This window comes from Bactrocera dorsalis, chromosome 5, assembly GCF_023373825.1.
Source record: "Bactrocera dorsalis isolate Fly_Bdor chromosome 5, ASM2337382v1, whole genome shotgun sequence".
Taxonomy (NCBI): domain Eukaryota; kingdom Metazoa; phylum Arthropoda; class Insecta; order Diptera; family Tephritidae; genus Bactrocera; species Bactrocera dorsalis.
The window spans coordinates 41,139,249-41,156,315 of NC_064307.1; the positions used below are offsets into that span (position 1 = coordinate 41,139,249).

General features: G+C 38.4%; 1 protein-coding gene across 8 annotated transcripts in view; it reads left to right on the forward strand.

Annotated features, from left to right (window-relative positions):
• LOC125778642 (protein FAM135B-like) overlaps positions 1–16,194 on the forward strand; it is a 49,358-nt gene extending 33,164 nt beyond the window's left edge. For 5 of the 8 annotated variants that reach the window (XM_049457361.1, XM_049457362.1, XM_049457365.1 and 2 more), the window contains exons 2-3: positions 5,684–6,810; positions 15,798–16,194. In XM_049457361.1, the coding sequence (XP_049313318.1) occupies positions 6,734–6,810; positions 15,798–16,179 (459 nt within the window). In that variant the 5' untranslated portion in view covers positions 5,684–6,733 and the 3' untranslated portion in view covers positions 16,180–16,194. The remainder of the gene's footprint in view (positions 1–5,683; positions 6,811–15,797) is intronic. The other 3 variants (XM_049457366.1, XM_049457368.1, XM_049457369.1) reach the window with 1 other exon arrangement.
• Positions 16,195–17,067: the final 873 nt, after the last annotated feature.

The following is a 17,067-nucleotide window of genomic DNA, read 5'->3' on the forward strand; positions in this document are numbered from 1 at the left end:
CGACCCAACAACACTATGTAATAGTCGCTGTTGATGGTCCTTCCTTTTTCAAGGTAGTCAATAAAAATTATTCTATACCCATCCCGAAATACAGTCGTCATAACCTTGCCCGCCGACTGTTGAGTTTTTCCACGATTTGGAATAACAGAAGTTGTTTCACTCAAAATGATATAATTCACAGACTACCGGCCGACTGCTGCTAAATTTATACACACGACTTTTGAAAGTTAGGGCTAACTAAAAACCATATGCATTTAATTTCAGTGGTGCCATCTATGTGCCAGACCGGGCCTTTCAATTCACCTGCTATTGAAGGAAAGTCACAACAAATGGATTAAAGTTAGTTAAGTCGAAGAAAAATACCATACCAAAAATACCATATTTTTACTCAAATTATTTTTAGGTCTGGGTATAAAGTGAAAATTAAGAGCTATCTTATCTGAAATAACCCTGTCCATAAGAGTTTTCTGATGTTTTCCTACCTCAAAAGTTACTTCCCTTTTAACATCGGCTTTTAAATTTATTAATAATTAACAACCATTTGACATTAGCAGTTATAGATTTGAAGTTTGTATACAAAAAATTAAAGAATTCATTGACTTATCAAGCGGTAATGTAACATCATATGTAATATGTAAATATGTAGATCAAGTCTCCGTAAAATACTAACCTCTATGGCATAGGCTCCAACTGCCCGCCATACATTGCTCGCCTCCTTCAACTTCCTTCCTTCCTACTCAACATTTCAATCATTTTATTGTGTCAACAAGCTGCGCTCACTAAGCCATCATCAACACTAGCCAGCTAGCAACACCAACAATCGCGCGTCCAAGCAGGTTGCATTAACTATCTGCTCCGCGCCGCTTGTGCTTCATTCTAACATACATTTATGCTTCTCCCCATTATAAACATAATTTCAGCGCTCATTTATTTAGCCTGGCGTTGGCGCCACATAACGCAGGCCAAGTCCACGAATATGCGAACTAACGACAACGCTGAGCTGGTATTAATCATTGTTGTGCTTTTTTTTACATACTCACCGAAAGCGGTGGTGGGGTGGAAGGATGTCTGTTTTTATATACCATAGTAGGTGCCAGAAATACTTATATACAAACTTACATATACGATATATATATAGACATATATACACTTTGATATATATGTATGTGTATACATTTGTGTGGCGATTAAAAGTTTTATCCACTGAAGCCACTTGGCCTCATTCCGGCTGAGCTTGACGCTCTGTCAGAACAAATGCTTTATATTTACACTTAGCTTGCATTCACTTATGCAGTATAGTAAGTATATACATATGTATACTCGTATATCTATACATACCTATATCTAAGTAAGGTGGAAAATCATATACCTTAAACACACAATGAAATTTTAGCTGGCTTTTGTTGTTACCTGAGCTATAATATAGTAATAATGCAACGTAATAGCCTCAGGATGAATAATAATCTGAGATTTTTCCTCAATTTTCAGCGAGCTAATAAACTTTATTTTCTACATATAGAGGAAAAAATTTATGTATGCGTGTTTGCCTATATTTCATCTTGGCTAGCCAAGCTTAGACGGTTCTTAAATGAATGATAATAAATATACAATATTAATAATTGGAGAGTGGAGCTCGCATGTGTATATCTTTGACTTTTTGTGAGTGACACCTGCTAACTTAACTCTGAATTTAAATATTGTTTAAAATTTTCACGATAATAAGCAAAATTAATGTCCTTAAGTAAATCAGGACTTCATTTCTGGTAAGGCTTATACTAATATGAATGGCATTGCTCATTTGATTAATCTCTCTATCTGAGTCCGCAGCAAATTTTTAAAATTTTTTATTTTGTATGAATTAGAAGGAATCACTGTTGAGAGCACATCCAGCGGTCATCCATCGAAATTTATTTAAAAATCTCAGAAATCTTTAAAGCGCTTTCTTAAAGAGAAAACACAGAATCTTTAAATTTAATAGGGCATGTTGATTATCATTCGAAAGAATATTAAAAATTTGACATTTATTATTTGAAGATTATCTGTTTCAAATGTTGGCCGAGGTTACGTCTCAGTTGACCCATCCGTTGAGTCCAATTTTCGATGATTCTTTCGAGCATTTCGACTGGTAACTGGCGAATGACACGCGTGATGCTTTGCTCCAAGGTTAGAACCGAAGTTGGATTGTCCTCATCGACTTGAAACTTTAAACCTCCCCACAGGGTCTAACGGTGCGATATCACACGATCTTGGTAGCCAATCGATTGCCCCAAACGTGAAATGATCTGCTCACCGAAGTGTTCTCTCAATAAATACATTGAATGATGCGATTTATAGGCGGTTTTGTTGAAACCAAATCTCACTGAGATCGCGAGCATCAATTTCTGGCATATAATAGTCCATTATCATTTCACGATGGTGATCGCCATTGACCTTCTCACCGACCCACAAACCACAACAAACCGTAGTTTTTTCTAAAGGAAACGATCCTCAAAAATATGTGAGAATATAATTTAGCTAATCGCAGTCATATATAAATCAAAAGTAATACTCTCTTCGTGGTGTAATTTTATATAAGATCTAGTAAAAATAAATGCATTAATTTTCCAATATAATGCTACTAATTTGACAACGTGTTGTATAAGTGTTACTCAGAAGTTCCAGCAATTACACGGAGGTAGCTTAAAACTTATAGTAAAGGTGATTTTTTAAGAGCTTGATTACTTTTTAAAAAAAAAAACGCATAAAATTTGCAAAATCTCATCGGTTCTTTATTTGAAACGTTAGATTGGTTCATGACATTTACTTTTTGAAGATAATTTCATTTAAATGTTGACCGCGGCTGCGTCTTAGGTGGTCCATTCGGAAAGTCCAATTTTGGGCAACTTTTTCGAGCATTTCGGCCGGAATAGCCCGAATTTCTTCGAAAATGTTTGTCTTCCAAAGCTGGAATAGTTGCTGGCTTATTTCTGTAGACTTTAGACTTGACGTAGCCCCACAAAAAATAGTCTAAAGGCGTTAAATCGCATGATCTTGGTGGCCAACTTACGGGTCCATTTCTTGAGATGAATTGTTGTCCGAAGTTTTCCCTCAAAATGGCCATAGAATCGCGAGCTGTGTGGCATGTAGCGCCATCTTGTTGAAACCACATGTCAACCAAGTTCAGTTCTTCCATTTTTGGCAACAAAAAGTTTGTTAGCATCGAACGATAGCGATCGCCATTCACCGTAACGTTGCGTCCAACAGCATCTTTGAAAAAATACGGTCCAATGATTCCACCAGCGTACAAACCACACCAAACAGTGCATTTTTCGGGATGCATGGGCAGTTCTTGAACGGCTTCTGGTTGCTCTTCACCCCAAATGCGGCAATTTTGCTTATTTACGTAGCCATTCAACCAGAAATGAGCCTCATCGCTGAACAAAATTTGTCGATAAAAAAGCGGATTTTCTGCCAACTTTTCTAGGGCCCATTCACTGAAAATTCGACGTTGTGGCAGATCGTTCGGCTTCAGTTCTTGCACGAGCTGTATTTTATACGGTTTTACACCAAGATCTTTGCGTAAAATCTTCCATGTGGTCGAATAACACAAACCCAATTGCTGCGAACGGCGACGAATCGACATTTCACGGTCTTCAGCCACACTCTCAGAAACAGACGCAATATTCTCTTCTGTACGCACTGTACGCATTCGTGTGGTTGGTTAATGTCCAATAAAGTAAACTGAGTGCGAAACTTGGTCACAATCGCATTAATTGTTTGCTCACTTGGTCGATTATGTAGACCATAAATCGGACGTAAAGCGCGAAACACATTTCGAACCGAACACTGATTTTGGTAATAAAATTCAATGATTTGCAAGCGTTGCTCGTTAGTAAGTCTATTCATGATGAAATGTCAAAGCATACTGAGCCTCTTTCTCTTTGACACCATGTCTGAAATCCCACGTGATCTGTCAAATACTAATGCATGAAAATCCTAACCTCAAAAAAATCACCCGTTATAATCAAATTAACATTAAAAGGAGAAAATAATGCCAAACAAATACTAAAATCTAAATATAGGATATATATTGTATATACGCGTACATTAGATAAATTTCATCACTTCGAATCCAAAAACAATTTATTTTAAGTTCTGTGGAATATCTCGGATCCCAGAGAGCAACATTTCTCATGTCCCAGAAATTGGAAATATTCTCTCATTTCGATTGTAGGGGAAAAAATTTGTCGGAAGGTCTCAATCAACTCTTGCTTCAGTCTGCCAGACCACTGTAGCGCAGAAGTGGCTATCAGCAGATGTACTTCTCTGAAGGGTGACTTCTTTTACGGATGTATGCATGCACACCGATAGCAGAGCTGCTATACAGGTCTGAAACAGTGCCAACAGCAAGGCCTTGCCCGAGTTTAGCAAGCGGTGGTCAACAACCAGCACTTGTGAAGCATTTTTGGCCAAAGTGAAAATATCTATTGAACTAGTAGCTCTCTAAACATCACTCACTCATCAAACTCACTAAAAATTCTGAAAAACGCAACTTTTTAAAATTGCACTGAGGAATATGAGGTGGAAACAAGTAGATACTTTTTCCTACACTGTTTAGATTTCGCCAGATCTCGGTTGCCATACTTTTTACGAATGCGACAAATTAGAAGAAATTTATATTAGCCGCATTAATTAATTCGTAGCAGACCCTAAGCGTTTTGTCGATAACTGACGGTCATTTTGACATACATATATCAAGGAGTTCTGGGCAACACAAGGAACAGGCGTTTTCGGCCAAGTGAAACTATTCGTGGCCTCACGAGAATTATTTACCTAACTTAACCTACCTCATAAAAAATATAGACTGTAATTCACACCCATAATGTGTGTTAAAGGTATACACTATTTGACCTAATCAACGGACATTATTTTATTGCATTCGCATTTACCTGCTTTTATCGAGTTCGCATTTAGGTGCTTTTGTGTTATACGTTCTCACATTCTAGTACGCGGTACTTCTTCTTTTTTTCTACTTCATACCCTCCAACAATATTGGTATTCGTATTGACCTCATAACCTCGGCCGAGTGGGCAAAAAAACCCATAAAGCGTCCGAACAGTGCCAAACCTCCAACCATTTACGCTGCTCAAGCACCACACTTCAAACGGACGCAGTCGCTTGGACGCCCATCGATTGTTATTTACCCAATTTATGGGTTGCTTTATGTGTTCTTGTTTACTTCTAGACGCTGTCTACGCATGCATACAAGTGTGTGTAACGCCACATTGTGTGCCAGGCCCAAGTAAGCACGCGGTCTAGTTGCTTAGTTGGGTGCTGCGGTCGTTGGGCGGTCATTAGCCTCGCATATTATGACGCATTGATCCAATTATTTGCAAAAATTTGTAGCAAATTTTATTGACTCACGCGCTCGTGAACCGGCGTAACTAATTTCGTGTGCTTAGTACGGTCGAAGTTCGCAGTTCGTGAGCACCGCGCGACAACGTAATGCCATTAAAGGCGAATAGCCACGAGACGCGGCATAAAGCAGGCTCGTAAATTGGGTTTCTAACATTGGCGCGTGCTGATATTAGCCTATCGCGTACTAGCCATCAATAAATAATAAGCTTTTTAAGTGAATGACTTCGTTAAAGTTTTAATAAAGTGAACTTTTGTAGGAATTGTACACAATTTCAAATCTTTGCAGTTTCTTTTCGCCAGCAATGCACTTCAGAGCGTTCTCCAATCAAAGGATGAACTCGAAATCAACGAGAATGACTTGCGCTGCCGCTAAGTCAGCGAGAAAGTCAAAGCCAGAGTAGGCGTTTACTATAATAAAAAAGGAATTGAAAGCATATACCGTTATATACCGTTATATGTGTTTGTATGGGAAGGGGAGAATGTCAAGTAGTAGAAAGCTTGTAAAAAGTACGCCTTGCATTATTAAAATTCCTTTCGTGCGCAGTCAAGAGGAAAACATGACACAAATTGCGGAACTCAAACCCCACAATACGAAGCGCTACCGAAATCAGCAGCAACAACAACAATAACAGCAACAGCTAAAGCAGCAACAACAGCGGCAGCAACTTTTAAATACAGCAACCGAGAAAAAAAAACCAACAACAAAGTAATAGCAAAAAGGCAGACCGAACTGCGCTCAAGCACGCCAACTTGGAAACTTAAGGAAATTCGCAAACACACACACACACACATGTATGCACACACAAATACGTAAATACGTAATCATAGCAGAAGCTTGCGTCTCACTTTAAAATCGCCTTCAATGCACAACACTCGCTAATAGTGACTGCCAAGCTGAAGTGGGACCTTAGCAGTCGTTCTTTGCGATTTATGTTAAGGACAAGTGGCGCCATTTGTTCAGTGCCTCCATACTCGAGTCACAACTGGCGACGACAACAACACAAGCACAACAGTAGCCAGTGAGCGTACCACAAATGCGGTAAGGCGGCACGGCAACGGCGGTACAAGCGGTTTGTAAACAAACGCAGCCGCAACGATTAACAAGGATTCTTAGTTGCATTGCCAGCCCCCCATCTTGGGCTTGGCGTTTGGTACATCATACTCGCTACGTCATAGCAACGTTTACTACGTCAGCAGGAAAAAATAGTGCCGTAGGTGTTTAGCACAATAGCACAGACGACGACGACTACGACAACGACAACGGCGACGAGGACGTCGAGGACGTTGAGGACGACTCGGTACTTGAGGACAGTGACGCTGTGGCATTCGGCTCGGCATGGGTGACCTGCAAGCAACAATTGAATTTTCCGTTGAGCTCTATAAATTCTTCAATGTTGACTTATTTCAAAGAGGGTAAGTTCAAGATGTGTTCTCATTTTCCATTCTTATTCCCATTTCCATTTACATTCTTATTCCCATTAGCATTACTTACTGTCGAAAAAATGTGTGAAGTATACTAGTTATATGTGTGTGAGTACATGTCAAGGTGTGATGTGGGGTAAATAGTTGACAGTAAAGTGGCGCTGTCACATTAATTCAGCATACGCATTGTGTGCACAGTCGTCATGACATTAACATTTAGGCATATTAATTATATTGCAGTTATACATACATACATACATAGATACATACATGTGTAGAGATGTGTGCATGCAAAAAAAATACTATATATACATATGTATACTAGTTTATTCATCTTCGCTTGAAAAATATAAAAGCTCAAAGCTCTTGGAAACACTCGAGTATTCGTTTTTAATTGCCCTCGACAGGAACTCGAATAGCCATTTTTGTATTTGTAAAAGTGATTTGGTGTTGGATTTCCTTTGTTGTTCGAACAATAAAATGGCTATAAGAAGAATTACATATTTTTACGTGGAAGTGTTCTCACTTCTGTACGAATGACTTATAAAGCAGGGACATGAATATATAGAGTGCCATTGCAAAAATCTTGGAAAAACGGGCCCTCCATCCTTTCCAGATAAAATATGCATTTCTCACAAAATACTTCAACAATCGCACTCAATTTCCCAACAACCATAATTCTCAGCATTGGTCTCTGCTATCAAGCCTAGAATTTAATTGATTAAAGTTCTCCATAAAGGCATTTCTCAAATGATTAAAAAGGTAGGAATGAGGTTCGTTCAAAAATTATTTTGAATTTTGTATTTCATAAGAAAGTGTTTATAGTAGTCATTAATATCCATTTTATCCCCTTCAAAGTATCACCCTCAGATATATTTCATCTCTATCAGCGTTTTTTCCAATTCTCAAAGTCCTGTTTTGTGACCGTGTTTAGCTCATTTTTCAATGCAGTTTTTATTTCATCAATGGTAGCGTAACGACATCCTTGCATGGACCTTTTTAGTTTTGAAAACAAAAAAATTACAATCCAAGTCTGGGGTATACAGTGACTTCGTCGTAGTGTTGTTTTTGTCCAAATATTCGCGCACAAACAATGATGCATGAGCAGGGAAGTTATCATGGTGCGAAAGAAAATTTTTGTTCTTCCATAAATCCGGAAGTTCCTGGCGAATTGACCTTTGGTAAGAACTCATGATGCATGAGGCCCCTGCAATCGAAAAAAGATGTTATTAAAATTTTCACATTGAATAATGCAGCAAATATTATGAGTCTGAGTGTGAACGAAGACAAGACGAAATATCTCCTGTCATCAATCAAACAACAAACTTCGAAGTCTAAATAATTGCGTCTAACTTGGAATCAGCATGAACACCAACAACAATATTAGACTTGAAATTCAACGCAGAATCACTCTAGCCGCGCTACTTTGGACTCAGCACGAGATATACTATATAGCGACATTGACATAGTTCAGAGAATCAAAAGGCCGCGGCTGCGCTGGTTAGGTTATAGAACATTCGAGCTTTAAAGGTTTTCAATTCAGTACCCTTCGCGCGAAGCAGAGAAAAAGAAGACCTCCACTCCGTTAGAGAGATGTATGAGAGAAGTGGAGAAGGACCTACCTGCTTGGTATCTTGAACTGACGCCAAAAAAATTGTTGGAAAAAGGCTGTTTTTTTAGCGGGGAAATCCATGTAACCCCTTTATTATCGAATTGGGTTTATTCGAACTAAAACCACGCCTTTCTCCAATAAATCACAATCCTTAATTCTATAGGTTTCTTTCAATGAAGTTCTTAAAAAAAACTTTGCACCAATAGTGGCTTTGAGGTTTTCCATCTCACATCAAAGAATAATCGAAATCGGTACATACTAGCCCCACCAGTGCTCTCGGCTACGCTAGTAAAGCAGATAAAGCTAGGGTTTCCTCATTCTAACCGTAAACCCATTATTCGTCACCAGTTATGGCCGCCTGGAGCAGATCAGGGTCGTCAGGGACTGAGTACAACATCTCCTGAGCAATGTCAACGTGACCCCGTTTTTGGTCGAAAGTATACAATTTTGGCACAAACTTCATGGCGACCCGACTTATACAGACATACATTACAGAGTATTGCAATCCAATCTTGGAAGGATATAGTCTGATATTTATATTTATTTTGGTCAACTTCAGGTTATCGTTATACCAATTTCATATCTCCTCGACCCTTATGATAGAAAATGTTGCTACTTTTCATTTCTAGCTCAGTTTGATATCGACTTCGGACCCTAGTTACAACAACATAACAGTTCCCGCCTTACTAGCGTTAAGCCCTACTTTGTTTGCGGCCCATAGGTGTAACTTTCGTAAAGTTCTTCCCCTAATATCACCGATTGTGGTTGGAAACAGCTTTGATACCCTTAACACTATAACGTCTGCAAGTACTACTGCTTTTGCCCCTCCTCCTCATAAGTATTTCGTTCAGTGTAAGCTCCAGAAAAGCGGCGAAAAGGCCCCTTACTGAGCCCGTTTCCGGTGACCTCTCGAAAAAAGATGCACCAGAGGTGGCAGGATTATTCCTAACAGGATCACATAAAGTCAAAAAAAACGTGTTTTAGTTAAAACTTTACTTTAGAATTTGAACGGAGGAAATAAATTCTGAAAATTGGATTGGTCAAAAATCCATTTTTATAAAAAAAATTTAAATTTCAGGACATTTTTTTCAAATAGTTGTAATCGACAAAATATGCTTCGTCCAAGGCTTTTAGAATTCTATCTCAGAGGCTTGCCTAAGATTTCATGCAGATCGGTTGAGTAGTTCTCAAGAAATCTTGCCGACCGGCTTCAAAAACTCATTTAAAGACGACGCACTGAGACTAGCTAGCCTTGAGTACACAAGTTCTCAAGGCTGTATCTCCGAAACTATTACTCGGATCAACTTGAAAATTTAGAACAATATTCTAGAGGTGTGGTAGAATTTAATAAGAAAATAAAAAACCGATTTTTTGACACCCGCAAACCCATGTACCGCTTTAAAATCCGTCGTTATACAAAATAGATGAAAATCACTGAAGGAGCTAAAGGCTGTCTCAAAATTTGCGTGGTGTTTCGACGATTGAAAGAAGCATTGTCATAAGTTATGAATGCTTTAAGGGTGACGACACTGACGTAGACGCATGTATAAATATTTTTCTAAAAAAAACGCATATTCTCGTATGCTTAAACCTAAAAAAATTTTATGTTTTTGGTATTTAGCCACATTGCACTAGCATATGGTACATTCTTATTTCAAGCATAGTTTGTTTTACTAAAATATTTATATTGTTGACTCATTATTTAAATACAAAATATTTTTAGACCTATTTTCTCATTTGGTATTTCACATGTAAATCCATTTGTGCACTGTATGGTAGTATATAATAAAGAAATTATTTTTTCATAAAAACACAAAATACTTTAATACACGTTCAATCGTAAATGAACTCCAATAGCAATAATACCTGGTATTTATTAATAACTATTATTTGTATCATCAAGTATGTACATATGTGTGTACATATCAAAACCAAATGATTTATACATATTCGTTTTTATTATTGAAGTTTTTTGTTGATTGCCAATAAAAGCTAAATTTAGAAATGCTTTAAGCACAACTACAAACCAACAGATAAAGAAATAAATAAATAACTGTATTTAAGCGTATGAATGAAGGGCGAGTACACGCAACGGCCTTTCGAATAATACTCGCATGAAATACCTTGGCGTACACATTTGTATACAAATTAATTATTTATTGAACTATTTCGTGTTCTAAAAATAAATACTTACATACAATAAGTGGAAAGCGTTAAAGCGTCAGACTTATGTATATAGGAAAAAATTTCTAGTGGTTGGCTATGAATATATGACCGCTGGAAAGAGTGTAGTGATTTTTATACTTCCGCAACATGTTGCACAGAGTATAATAGTTTACTACGGTTCTTTGTACACGGGTGATTTTTGAGGTTAGGATTTTCATGCATTAGTATTTGACAGATCACGTGGGATTTCAGACATGGTGTCAAAGAGAAAGATGCTCAGTATGCTTTGACATTTCATCATGAATAGACTTACTAACGAGGAACGCTTGCAAATCATTGAATTTTATTACCATTATATTATTGAATGGCTACGTAAATAAGCAAAATTGCCGCATTTGGGGTGAAGAGCAACCAGAAGCCGTTCAAGAACTGCCCATGCATCCCGAAAAATGCACTGTTTGGTGTGGTTTGTACGCTGGTGGAATCATTGGACCGTATTTTTTCAAAGATGCTGTTGGACGCAACGTTACGGTGAATGGCGATCGCTATCGTTCGATGCTAACAAACTTTTTGTTGCCAAAAATGGAAGAACTGAACTTGGTTGACATGTGGTTTCAACAAGATGGCGCTACATGCCACACAGCTCGCGATTCTATGGCCATTTTGAGGGAAAACTTCGGACAACAATTCATCTCAAGAAATGGACCCGTAAGTTGGCCACCAAGATCATGCGATTTAACGCCTTTAGACTATTTTTTGTGGGGCTACGTCAAATCTAAAGTCTACAGAAATAAGCCAGCAACTATTCCAGCTTTGGAAGACAACATTTCCGAAGAAATTCGGGCTATTCCGGCCGAAATGCTCGAAAAGTTGCCCAAAATTGGACTTTCCGAATGGACCACCTAAGACGCAGCCGCGGTCAACATTTAAATGAAATTATCTTCAAAAAGTAAATGTCATGAACTAATCTAACGTTTCAAATAAAGAACCGATGAGATTTTGCAAATTTATGCGTTTTTTTTTTAAAAAGTTATCAAGCTCTTAAAAAATCACCCTTTACAATCAATAAAATGAGTAAAATTAGAGATATATTGATGAAACATTGAATATGTGTATCTTTTACCATGAGAATTAGTAAAAAACAAGTAAGGAAGTGCTAAGTTGGGGTGTCACCGAACATTTTATACTCTCGCATGATAAAGTGATAATCGAGATTTCATTATCCGTCATTTACATATTTTTTTATTTTGCTGTAAAATTATTTAGAATTAAATTCTGAGAGATTTACCGATATTTTCGGTGAAAAATTAGGTTAGGTTAGGTTAGGCACTGAGTTCTTCGTGTTCGGTATCAGGAACCTTGAAAAGTTATAGTTCGATCACGAGAATTTTTCCACAAGGTATCCCTCAAATACCGCATTTGTGTAAAGTTTTATTCCGCTATCATCATTGGTTCCTAATGTATATATTATACAGAGAAGGCATCAGATGGAATTCAAAATAGCGTTATATTGGAAGAAGGCGTGGTTGTGAACCGATTTCACCCATATTTCGTACATGTCATCAGGGTGTTAAGAAAATATTATATACCGAATTTCATTGAAATCGGTGGAGTAGTTCCTGAGATATGGTTTTTGGTCCATAAGTGGGCGACGCCACGCCCATTTTCAATTTTTAAAAAAAGCCTGGGTGCAGCTTCCTTCTGCCATTTCTTCCGTAAAATTTAGTGTTTCTGACGTTTTTTGTTAGTCGGTTAACGCACTTTTAGTGATTTTCAACATAACCTTTGTATGGGAGGTGGGCGTGGTTATTATCCGATTTCTTCCATTTTTAAACTGTATATGGAAATGCCTGAAGAAAACGACTCTATAGAGTTTGGTTGACATAGCTATAGTAGTTTCCGAGATATGTACAAAAAACTTAGTAGGAGGTGGGGCCACGCCCACTTTTCCAAAAAAATTACGTCCAAATATGCCCCTCCCTAATGCGATCCTTTGTGCCAAATTTCACTTTAATATCTTTATTTATGGCTTAGTTATGACACTTTATAGGTTTTCGGGTTTCGCCATTTTGTGGGCGTGGCAGTGGGCCGATTTTGCCCATCTTCGAACTTAACCTTCTTATGGAGCCAAGAAATACGTGTACCAAGTTTCATCATGATATCTCAATTTTTACTCAAGTTACAGCTTGACGGACGGACGGACAGACAGACAGACATCCGGATTTCAACTCTACTCGTCACCCTGATCACTTTGGTATATATAACTCTATATCTGACTCTTTTAGTTTTAGGACTTACAAACAACCGTTATGTGAACAAAACTATAATACTCTCCTTAGTAACTTTGTTGCGAGAGTACAAAAAAACTGTGATCTACTGCCAATCGAAGCAGTGGAGAATTGCAGAGTGTTCGTGATCGAACTCCTCATATACTTAGCTTCCCTAAACCCAAACAGCCTTTGCCGCCAAGCACCTATCAGCTTTGTCTGCAGGTGTAAAATAACATTGAGCACATTTGTTGTCCTTGATCTATCACAGATGCCAATGGTGGCCTCTTGAACATGCTCCACCTGCTTAGCTAGTGTGAATTTTCCAAACGCCCTCGACCAAACTACGACTTCATAAAATATTATTGACTTAATTACGGGTTTATAAGGCCAGAGTACTACCTTTGATCAGAAGCCCCACCACTTTCCAATTATTCCTCTGTAACAGCATAAGGCAACCGCAGCCTTCCTCAGTATCTCCTCTATGTTCGGCTTCCATGAAAGCTTCCTATCAAAAAGCCAACAGTACTTCACCCTGTCCATCGATTGAAGTATAGAGCCTTCCAATGAGGGAGTGGGGAGTAACACGAGGGATTTTGTATTGCCTAGTAAATAAAATTAGTTTATTTGGTTAACCATGGATTAGATCATAAACGGTGTTTAGGATTTTTCCTTTTACCAAAAGAACTACATCATTTGCGTAGGTAAGCATTTGGCAGCCTGTTTCTGCATGTTTCATAAAAACTCATTCACCACTAGAATCTTGAACAAAGGGGCTAGGACGCCAACTTTCTGGATACCCATAAATATTTTCCGAAACACAATGCACTTCCTCACTCTTCTACAACCGCTTTTTTCGCAAATCAGACTATATATGATATGATTGAGACAAGTCAAACTTATTAAGAGTTCCAATAATCGCCTCCAGGCGTATGTTGTTGAAGGCCCCTTCGATATCCAATCAGCTACGTATAGGTCTTTTTCCTTTTTGACCCAAGTATTTGCTAATTTTTCGGAACCGCCGATATCGGTTATAATATCTATTATATGGAATCTTTTTATCTGACTTTGACAAGATATCTTCACGAAATTGCTCACAGATTATATTCCAACAGCGAATAATTAGTTTACATCGGACAATTGTTTGGTATAATTGCCACACAAACTGAACAATCCAAATCCAGTCCATTGACATAAATAATTATTCAAGATTGTAAAGCAGTCATGTTAGGATCAGACTACTATAGCATATAGGTCAGCATATATGTAAATCAGACTACTATAACTCTACAATTTGGCCGATTGAAATCAAGTTTTTGTTTGACAAGATATCTTTGCGAATTTTGGTATGGATTATATATTGTTCACATCGGCTCTCTATAGCATATCCGATACAAACTGATCAATATTAAGATAAACATCTTTCTAAACCCTTTCAGGAAAGCTACTGTGAAAAATTTTCGACAGAATATATAAAAAATGTGTTATACAAGATATACCCATTAAACAATTATTCCAAAAATTCAGTTAAAATTATATTTCAGTCTGATACTTTAATACTCTTACGACTGAACAGCTCAAATAAAAAATATTATAAATATAAAAATCGCATTTTGCCGCCATAATTTCCGGTGCACTTTAGAACACTGATTTCCTTAATTTCAAAGCGAACTCTGTTAATTTCCTCAATCTTTTCGATTTCAAAAATAATCCATTAATGTTTGAGGACACTTCGTGCGACGCTAACGACTATGCCAGCTGCAGGCAATGTCGCTCAAAAGTGCTGACAGCGATTTAAACATTCGCATAAACTGCCTTATAAAATTAAAAATTAATTAAAGCCAACAAGGAAATTCTTGCATCACTTTCCTTCCCGCTCCCGCTCACTTTTGCCGGCGTAAGCGACGTTGCACGCTTGTTTGGATTTTCCCACGATGCCGAAACGTTTAATTTTAGCCCATTTCATTTGACATTTACGTGCTTGAATGCTATTTAAAAACAAAAAGTAACAACAACAGTAAATTAAATGACAGCCAACGCAAGCATAGTGGCTGAGCATCGAACATTTAGTGTAGGCAGTCGTCAGGCGTATGTGTGTGGCATGTATACACACGCAGTCAGCTGTGCGCTTCACACGTTCACCGCACACCAACAACACCAGCAGCGAGGCGGCTAAGCACTCAGCAAATCACTTGCTTGTTTATGAAATACACATGTCAGCAACAGCAACCATAACAAATAATTTGACATTTGCAGTTCCCACTCAATGAGTGTTGTTGCTGTTGTGGTTTTTTGTGTCTTTATGAAAAGTACACACAGTCGACTGGCTAAGAATGTTTTTCCGGCACAGCAGCGAATTTTTACGTACATACACCCGCACACACACACACACACACAAACTCAGTTTGAAATATGTTTGTATGTTACTCATACGCCATGTACCATCGTCCATCTGTCTACTTAACAGCTGCGCTGTTGTTTTGTTTGACTTTTCGCCGACTCTGACTGACTGGCAGTCTATTTGTCGGGATCAACGGCGAGTGCTTATGTGGGATTTGCACATCTGACGCGCAGCGACAACATTGCGTTGATGAGATTAAAAATGAAAGCATGTTTTCCGCCGTTAAAAGGCCAAAAATAATCGTATCTCATGCGAGCGCTGAGGGCGTTGAACAGCCAATTGACAAATACGCGACGATTTAAGCGCGCCGTTGCTGATGGCAGATAGAATGGCGCAGAAATTAATGCATGCTGTGGTTAATTCATTCTTATCAACTGGTAGCCGCTTGCCACACATGTACACACACACACTCCAGAGAGAAAACTCATTCTGAAATACTTGTTTCCACAAATATATATTTTATATATATAAATTTCGCATATAAATTCCTGTTTACTTATATGTTTTGTATTAATTTACGACTCTTCCGCAGACTCTATCAGGTGCGCTGCGGTCTACGTGTTTCTCCACGACTCCCCGTACAGGTGGAGACCAGCATAGCAGACACACCGCAGAACAATGCACACGCGGCGGAAATACACACACAGGCGCCAGCAACCACAAATGGTTGCAATGGTGGCGACAGCAGTGGCGGTGATGGCGGCGGCAGCGATGGCGATGTGTTGCAAGAGCCGCGTGAACAGCAACAGGATGCATTGCCAAGCATGTTGCAGAACGGCGGCAGCCTATTGTCGGGATCTGCATGCATAATTAACGGTTGTGGCGCATCGCGCGTCTTTCAGATCCTCTACCGGAATGAGGAAGTGACGCTGCGCGATGTTATACATTTTCGCACACACTTGTTGGGTGAGTGATAATTTAAGATTTATTACCATACAGCATGCAGCATGTGCCGAGTGCAGAGTTTTGATGCCTGTGAAAGGAAATAATTAGGAACTTTATATGGGTATGCGCTTGCTAAGTAATCAGTGCTATATTCTGCATAAAAATTCAAATTACTATTTTAATAATGCAAAGATTTATTGTTGATGTATGTGTGTATGAACTCTTGCAAACATGAAAATAACTTGACTAGATGGAACTGAATTCATTGCACTATGTTTCAAAAACGATTTTTTTCCTGGGTGTTGAACCAAACCAGTTTTTCGAGAGATTCAGTTATAGGTAAAAAATTATTTACTCCGATTTTCCAAGTTAAGCTTCGAAATTGAAGTATTTGCCTTTGAATTTAAATTAAGGTTATTGAGAAAAATTATTTTTAATTCTCGTGAGAAGTTAATAAAAACAAAGAATAAGAAAGAACGTTGATGCCGTATATGCAGACAGACAGAAGCACCGGCGAATATGGCAATTCCCGCAACAGTCGGATCTGTGTTACTGGAATAGACTAGGATTTAATGCGGCCAAGGGCTGTTTTTTTTGGCGATCTAACCCCGTTTGGATCTGTGTTTTAGATTAAATTTGTCATCACAACTCCTTGCAGCAGTTTTACTTAGCCTCTCCTGATCCGTGACATTGGGTCCTACCCGGGCCCGGAGGAGTTTTCTGCAGCGTTTGCGCTAAAAGGCTCCATCCGAACTTCACCTCGGTTAGGTATAATATATGCAATAGATGGAGCTATCTTAAGACCTTCTTAGGCCTTAAGACACATCGAAATTGGACCAAAAGTTACGTGGCCCCATATTGCCAAGTCGCAACTGGGACATTCGTCTGCATGGCTTTGCAATATGAACTAAATTCGT